The 9,039-nt window shown below is 37.0% G+C and overlaps 1 protein-coding gene across 1 annotated transcript; it reads right to left on the reverse strand.

Annotated features, from left to right (window-relative positions):
* Nucleotides 1–2,632: 2,632 nt before the first annotated feature.
* On the reverse strand, nucleotides 2,633–8,660 carry LOC143516388 (interferon-induced very large GTPase 1-like). Its single transcript, XM_077007939.1, has 3 exons — nucleotides 8,649–8,660; nucleotides 5,912–7,426; nucleotides 2,633–5,776 (listed from the first exon to the last, which is right to left on the reverse strand). The coding sequence occupies exons 1-3, from the start codon at nucleotides 8,658–8,660 to the stop codon at nucleotides 2,633–2,635; spliced, it is 4,671 nt and encodes a 1,556-aa protein (XP_076864054.1).
* Nucleotides 8,661–9,039: the final 379 nt, after the last annotated feature.

Here is a 9,039-nt window from a genome sequence, read left to right on the forward strand (position 1 = left end):
CCGGCCTTCGGCTTGTAGCAAATTTGGTTTTTTGGCCCCATGACTTTGACATGCCTGCCTTACAGTACTTTTCTGATCCATAGATGGAGTTGTTATTTTACTCCTATATGACAGTATTAGCAAGTTTTTTTCCCTGTTTTCTACTTAAAGCTTCTTCTGTGATATCGCACAACACTAATAGCACAAGTGTTGAAACCTCATGTGGACCATCCTGCTGTCCGTTACTGCGTGCACACTAATATGCTGCTTAACCCTTGCAATGCCTGTAAGGTTATGAATATACTTTTGTAGCTTAATGTACCTTATGCAGCATTCATATCTGGTTGTAATATCAAATTTACTGCTAAGCAAAATATATTGTGTGTAGCTCTTCTCCTGTGTAGAAGAGCAGTGTGGGTTGTGTATCTCCTGTGTGCTGTGTGCAGTGCAGTGTGGGTAGTGTATCTCATGTATTGGTGTGTGCAGTGCAGTGTGTGTTGTGTATCTCCTGTGTGCTGTGCAGTGTGGGTAGTGTATCTCATGTATTGGTGTGTGCAGTGCAGTGTTTGTTGTGTATCTCATGTATTGGTGTGAATGTGTGTCTCAATTTCTTGCCTTGTACCCAAGCAGCTATTCAATATTAAATTGATGGGCACACTTTTAGACTGCCAATTTCAGTTTAGCATGCACACACACACACACACAAACACACACACACAGAAATGCACAAACAGGCATGCACACAGACACACATACGCGCACACACAAACACAGAGACAAATGGCATGTTAAATTCAAATGTGTAGCCTACTATAAATTTTAAAAAAGCTGTGAAGTCTTATGCAACACATATGAATAAACAAACGGTTACATCATCAACAAAAGGTATATATTATATTTAAAGTATTTATTTAATTAAAAAATGTGACATTAATGAGAAGCAACTGAAAACACCAATAAAGACTGTAGACTGTAGAGTAGAAATAGTGACACAGGGAGATAATGTGATGGCTATTGAATTATAGTTTTGCTCTCTTTACTATTACAATACAATTCAATAGAGTACTATGCAAAACAAACAACAAAAAAAACACAAAATAAATCAGTAATAAATCAATGAATGCGCTTAAGACATGAATATGAATATGCAAACATTCCTATTATTTCTGAAAATTTTATTTATTTATTTATTAGATTTATTCATTTCATTATAAACAAATTAAAACTTATGCACAAAAGAAGAAAGTATACAATCCACAAATAAAATGAAAGGCAGCAGAAAGTAGAAAAAAATCTTATATCTGCCCCTTATTTCCCAAGTTCAACTAAAAACAAAACATAACTAAACATAACAAAACTAAACTAAACAAGAACAAACCGAAAATCAAATCCTTCTCTAACTACAGCTCATCACACAATTTCATATTTTTTAAACAAACACACTTTTACCATTCTTTTAAACATCACTATTCAAGTTATTCCATAATCTTATTCCTTGTATTACGGTACACCGCTCCTTTAAGCTAGTCTTAAATTTAGGTTTTTCAAACATTTCTATCCCTTTTAGGTTATAACTGCTCTTTCTCTTTACAAATTTTGATTGGATGTTTGATGGTAATATGGTTTTATGTGCTTTATACATTAACAATAAAATATTCAGATCAACCAAATCATTTAACTTCAATAATTTTAACTGATAAAACAGTGTATTTGATGGGTGACGGTAATGTTTTCTGGTGATTATTCGTACAGCCCTTTTCTGTAAAGTTATTATAGGATTGATCATTGTTTTGCATGCTTTACCCCAGACTTCAATACAGTAGTTCAGGTGTGGAGCAATTATTGCATTATACAGCATATACAGAGCTTTATCATTAAATAAATCCCTTACTTTATACATCAATGAAATAGATTTGGCAATTTTTGTTCTTATATGATTTATGTGTGGTCTCCATGTCAGCTTTTCATCAATGATGACACCCAAAAACTTTACCTCACTGACTCTACGTACCTCAACACTATCAACTCTAAATGGAATATCTATAGTTTTCTTTCTATTACTGAAAATCATATAATTTGTTTTATCCAGATTCAATGATAATTTATTAAGTTGAAACCAAGTTTGTATTTTTACAAATTCTTTCTGTGTCATATCCAGCATGCGTTCTATATCATTCCCCGAACAAAAAAATGTTTTGCCTTAAAAAAAATGATTGCCTTAAATCCATAACATTACTGGCTTGAGTTGCATGACATCAAATTTCACTTATTAATTAAATAATTAAGTTGCTAAGGAGTCTTCAACTCCTTAGTTTCTAAATATGGTATAATTTAAGTTCACAATATTAAAGCTGTTAAGTCACTCACGTTTATATCTTAGAATCAAAATTATACATCTTATCAAGTTTGGTTTCATGAAATGAAAGAGCATATAAGATTACAAAGCCACAGTGACATTTGCATGAAGTTACAATTTAATTATTATTTATATATTTAGCTCTCTTTAATTATTATTTATTTATTTAGCTCTCTTTAACTCATTCAACGTAATGATGTGCATTACAAATATGGCTAGACTTGATATCGTTTGAGAAGTATTTGAGTTGTGGAATCAGACATTCAATAGTTCACAGAATCTTACCAGTTTCCTCATTTATTGTATGTCTAAGCTTGCCACAGCATCTAGCTGATTGTAATATTCCCATTCCTCAGGAATTCTCCCTCTACCACAGAACGTTTTGTTGTGGTGATTTTCAAGGTTTTCTTGGAACTCACAAATGAACCACTTCCAGTAGGCCAGCTCAGAGAAATCAGTGGAGATGCCCCACCTAGCAAACATTCCTCCTGCCCTCCTGTGCTCTTTGTAAGGAAATGTTCTCTCACAGTCACTCCATGGACTAAACAGTTTGTCACTTGCTACTAGCGTTGTGCAAAAGTCTATGGAGAATTCTGTTGAATCCTTGTAATGCCTTCCATTCAGTCCCAGTGAGCGGTGGAAGTCAGCGTTGTGATCTCCAGCATGGTCTTTTTGACTGTTGGTGCAGACAGCCCCACAGAAAGGACACTGTTCCCAACAGCACCTGCAGAAGTGCTTGATCAGAATCTCATCTGGTCTTTCTCTGAAGGTGTCCATTCTGAAGGATGAAAGCTTACTGAGATTTCTTTTTAGCTCCCCAACAATCTCTGAGAGCTCTTTCTTAATAACCTCCACTAGAAGGTCATAGTCAGTAATATCTTTAAAGTCATCGGTACTAATGTGAACTCTAGTGTGAATACTGGTGTTCCCCAACTCATCCACCAGGTTGTTGGCAAAACGTGTCATCCAAGTTTTCATATCTACACATTCGTTCACATAGCTCAGTGAATCTGTTGCCATTTTTGCTGCACTTATGATATTTCTCTCTTTCTCCTCCAGGTACTGTTTGATTGCAGCAACTGCCTGAGGGTTTTCTCTTCTCATGAACTCTTGCACACTTTCTTCGATAAAATATTCAAAGTGGGACTTTGGGGAGTAGATGTATTTTAAGTAGTTTTGAAACTTCTCATTCTTGTTTCCCTTCTGCTCTGCCAGAGACTTCAGGATGTGTTTTTCCAGATCAGCTCTATTCCCGTTAAATGGAGGCTTCCCTCTCATTTGGCCACACACAAATGTTGCCACCATATTGTAGACGCTCTGCTTGATCGGTTGCTTTAGTCTATGGCAGATTTGTTCTCCCAGCACAGCTGTTGAAGTTGCTCCCTGCCAGTAGTTCTGAAAAATTTTGAAGTATTCAATCTGTTTTTGGTCCACATATGAAAAAAGATCATTTGCGTCATTGAATTTCCCATGAAGCTCTGCAATGAGAGGACTTACATCTTCAAACACGTAAAGTGAAAGATCAACCACAAACTCCTTCTTCAAATCAAAAGATTTATGACTCAGGGTTTGCACTTGTTTTTTGATATCACGTGCAATATCTTGAATATAACTCAGGTTGTATCCTTGCACTGAGAATGGAAATGAGTTCACCTTCATTTTTCCTTCTTCAGTCACTTTCGATATGAGATCTCTAATTAATTTTTGATCATCTGGTTTAATAGATCTTTCCCAAAAACTGAAATTGCTCCGTTTCATGAAGACATACTTATTGTACTCACCAACATTCCAAATGTTTTTGTATTCAGAAGATTTTTTTCTCTCATGGACCAGTGTACTTTCATGAATCTCTCCCAAAATTTTAACCACATCATTTGAAATGTCCAGATATTTTATTTTGGGGGTTTGTCCATTTAATTCAGAAACCCACTTTCCCCACATTAATTCAAATTCTGCTTCTGGATCAACATTACAGTCTCCATTTTTTTTTAGCTTCAAAGCAAGTTCTTTGCACTTTTCAAAGAGAATCATCTCATTGTCTGCTACCTGTAGATCAAATTTTTTACGAATATTGGTTTCATTGATGATGTCTTCCAATTTTCTTTTTGAATCATTGATAAGGTCATCATGGAGATGTTGAATTTGTTTCTCAAATTTGGACTTCCACTGAATCAATGTTTCCTTGTCAATATCTTCTTCAAAATACAGTTTAAATTCTTTCTGGATATTTTCCATGGTCTCTGCCATTTCCTTTATTAGATCTAGTTTTTCAATGGTTTCCAATGTGCCACTCGCCACTCTGTTGAACATTTTGTCTTCAGTGCTCAACATGGCGCTCCTAAGAGTCCAGGTCCAACTCTCATACTGCTCCTCCAGTTTCCTGTACACCGATATCTCCTGTGCATTCTTGAAACTAAACACAAAGTTCTCATTCAGCAATGCATTCCATAGGTCTTTCACCCGTGTTCGAAACTGAGATAATGTTAAACCACGACTATGTGATGCACAAGAAAGAATGTCTTTCTTTAGCTCCCGAACATTTTCGCTGTAGCATGGGTTTGGTGGAGCCATGGGTGGACTGCCCTCCCACAACTGTGCAAAGTACTTCACATCTGTCTGTACATTGAATGTTATGACATCACTGAAACACTCTGCATCAAAAACTTCTTCTTTGGCCGATAACTGGGTCATTTCATCGAGTGTTTGCTGCAAACGTCTTCTCCCTTCCATGATCTTTTCTCTAGCTGCAACATCAGACACGTTCTGATGCACAAACACACAGCTGGGATTCAGTCTGACCTTCTTCATCCTCATGAATGCATGAACTACAATCTGAAGGATGTCCTGCATCTCAGCAGGGTTTTCTCCAAAGATGTTGATCAAGGTCATATTTCCAAGACCAACTACAAATGTGGCGAGTTCATTGTCATGATGTATGGTGTCTTTTCCAGTTAGTTCTAGGGCTCTGAGACCTTCAGTGTCAACAACTAGAATGTAGTCAATCTTCAGCTCTGCCTTCATCTCCTCTGACACTTTGACCAGCTGCATGAAGGCTCCTCTGGTGCACCTGCCTGCACTGACTGCAAACTGGAGTCCAAACATGGCATTGAGCATGGTGGATTTACCAGAGCTCTGGATCCCCAACACTGACAGCACAAAGACTCTCTGGTCTCCCAGGATCTTGATGAGTTCATCTAGAACTGCTGAAACCCAGACCAGAGGAACATGAGCAGCATCTCCATCCATCAGCTCCAGTGGAAGCCCACATCTCATGAGTTCAGCAGCAAGTCTAGGCAAGTGTGAAAAATCTTGAATTTTTTTCCTCATCATCACTCTATTCTCAGAGATTGAAGCTTCATAAATCTGTCCCATCTCTCTGAAGATGTGCTCTAAACCAAATGTGGTGGCATTAAGTTTTTTTGAGATGTTTTCTAGGTTTGACTTTTCTGTCTTGAGTTTATCTGTTTTCTCATGATTCAGAGGGAAGTCCCTTTTCTGGTCCCCAGAGTGTGAGACTGCTCCCATGATTCTTTGTTGGGGAATCTCAACTTCTTGCTTTTTTTTCAGAGCCAAAACTTCTGCCCATTTTTTGTCGTACTCTTGATGAATGTCAGAGATTTTGTGTGATGTGAACTCATCCAGCAAGACTACAGTCCATTTGAGGAAATACATTTTCTCATTAAAAGATAAACATTCCAAATTTTGAACAAATATTTGCATGGGTTTATTAAATTCATGTGCCCTCTGTTTTTCTCTTAATTCTCTCATTTCACGTTGAATTCTGCTCTTCTCCATTTCTATGTTGGTACTTTGAAGTCGTCGTAAGTCTTTGTTCTTCTGGCACCAGGCATGCCACAGTTGTCCTTGATACGGCAGACATGTTTCTTTCACTGTGGATGGATCTTTTCTTTCCAGGAAGGCCATCATATTTTGTGCTGCTTCTTTTCCTCTCTGACAGTCCAGATTAAGCTCATCCAAACTGAGTTCTGAGATTTCTGCCATATTCTCAAGCCTGAAAGTCTTGGATGATTTGGAGAGGCAAAACTTAATCACACGTCTGAGATCATCAGACGCATCACTCTGGTTTCTACCCCTCAGTCCCACCCTGAATTTTCCTTCTCCTATCTCACACACAGCATCTTCATTATCCTCCTCTTCATCAGTAAGAAGAACAATGAGAGGTGTTGAAGATTTGCAAAGCTCCTGAACAAATACCATATTGTTGTCATTCTCATCAAGTTTAGGTAAAAATACAACATTCATGGAGGCCATTTCAGTTACAATGTTTCTTTGGGTCATATAGTTGCTAGAATCACCATGTAGATTACAGAACGCTACACAGTCAGGGAAATGATCAGTGCTCTTCCCAGATGGGAGGTACCAGGCGATCTCCACCACTCCATCCATCAGTAGACGGGTTCTGCTGCTGCCTGGACAATGTCTGTGGAAGAATGTGTTGTGTCTTTCATTGATCAAACTGTTCATCAGCTGAGACTTGGATGAGGACACAGAGCCCAGCCTGAAGAACGCCACCATTGCAGTTTCAGCTGTGCACATGGGCTGGACTTTGCTGCTGACGTGGCCTGATGTGTCAGTTCTCTTCCAGCTCTTGTTGATTTGGCGCATTGTCCACAGAGGAAACTCGATCTCTCCAGTGAAGGGACTGGGAACCAGCAGTGGAAGAGCATACTGACACTGGGACAGTTTAGTCACTATGGTCTGTTGAAGGAAAGGATCAGCACAGAGGAACACTGCCATCTGAACATCCATTGGGTGAATGGGGTCCTGTTTTCTTTCTATATTCACAGTCCTCTTCGTAAACAGAGCGTTATAGACATCCCCTCCAGTGTGTTCAGACTTTGGAATTGTGGGCTCAGCATTAATGGTGACGTGTCTGGATTTATAATCTACTGTCAACAGCCGCTGCATAAAAGTGTGAACCAGTTGCTTCTCATTACTGGGTTCCTTATTGTGCACTGAAGATGGAGATATTTCAAGGAAGTTTGTCCTTGTAAGTTTGTCTTTATGTCTGTCCTCAATACCAAGCCTTTGGAAAAGATCTCCTGTTATCTGAAGACTTGACTGATCTTCCTGTATAGGGATACAAGCCAAAGTTAAAGAGCAATTACCAAGATCCCTTAAAGATCAATTGATTACAATTACTCTCAAATCCCAAAAGTAATGCAATCTCTAAAGTAACTGACAGGTAGCTTGCAGTTAACACAAACGTATACAAATCTCTTGAAAAAAATTATTAATAGAAATTTTATATGGTTGTTTTTACAGACACTTTTCCTCTTAGAAATTTCAGATGAATTTAAGAGAATCCCTAAATTTACAAATTTAGGGAATAGGAATGATCAGTTCTCTCCGTGAATAAACTATACGTGGATGGCCAGCTATACAGAGATCAAGAAATCACTCCCTGACTGTACTGATACAAGATGGATGCTCATCAGTGAAGACACATCACAACTGACTTCCTGACTGCTGATTACAAGCTCTCTTCTCTCCCTTAAACCTGATTCTATATATATATATATATATATATATATATATATATATATATATATATATATATATATATATATTTACCTGCCTACATATTGGTTGATCTACATACCTAGACAATTACAAATATTTTAATAAGTATACATACAAAAATATATATAATTAATATACATAAGAATGTACATCTGAATATATATATATATATATATATATATATATATATATATATATATATATATATATATATATATATATATATGCTATATATATATTAATAACTATCCATCATATCATCGCACTCATCTACACTACACCTTCCTTCATGTATAAAAGAGGAAAATGACCCTGCACTACCCTCCTTATCCTCACCCCTATCTTTTTCTCTATCCTCCGTCTGTCCAAAATAAATTACATTCACCTAAATAGAATCATGAACATAACTATACAATTAATTACAAACCATTGGACACCTTACAACACTTCAACATGCTACAATTAAAATTAGTTACATGGAACATACATGGAATCGGCTCCCAAGAAAAAAAACTAAAATATTTTCCTATCTCAATAGATTAAAAGCAGATATATGCCTCCTACAGGAAACTCACCTAACAGAATCAGATCAACAAAAATTGAAATCAGCAGAATACAATCACATATTTACAGCCAATTACAACTCTAAGCAAAGAGGTGTAGCCATTTTAATTCATAACAAAATTACATTCACACACAATGCTACAATCACAAACCCAGACGGGCGATACATCATCATAAATATCACCATTAACAACCACACTTTTACCATTGCTAACATCTACGGACCAAACATCGACAATCCCTCATTTTTTCATGACTTCTTCACACAAGTAACCTCAATAACTAACTCTCCAATAATAATAGGAGGTGACTTTAATACAGTTATCGATCCAACACTAGACCGGTCAGCCTATACTCAGAACACACGCAACTGGAATTCCACTGAAATAATAAAACAATACATGCAAGATTTCGGTCTTGGTGATAGCTGGCGACAAAATCATCCAACCACCAAAGAATTCACATTTTACTCAGCAGTACATAAATCATACTCACGCATTGACTATTTTTTAATCAGTAATTCAATTCTGTTAAATATTGTACATACACAAATTCACCCTATAACAATAAGTGACCATGCTCCTGTCTCAATAATA

This window comes from Brachyhypopomus gauderio, chromosome 6 (genome assembly GCF_052324685.1).
Source record: "Brachyhypopomus gauderio isolate BG-103 chromosome 6, BGAUD_0.2, whole genome shotgun sequence".
NCBI lineage: Eukaryota > Metazoa > Chordata > Actinopteri > Gymnotiformes > Hypopomidae > Brachyhypopomus > Brachyhypopomus gauderio.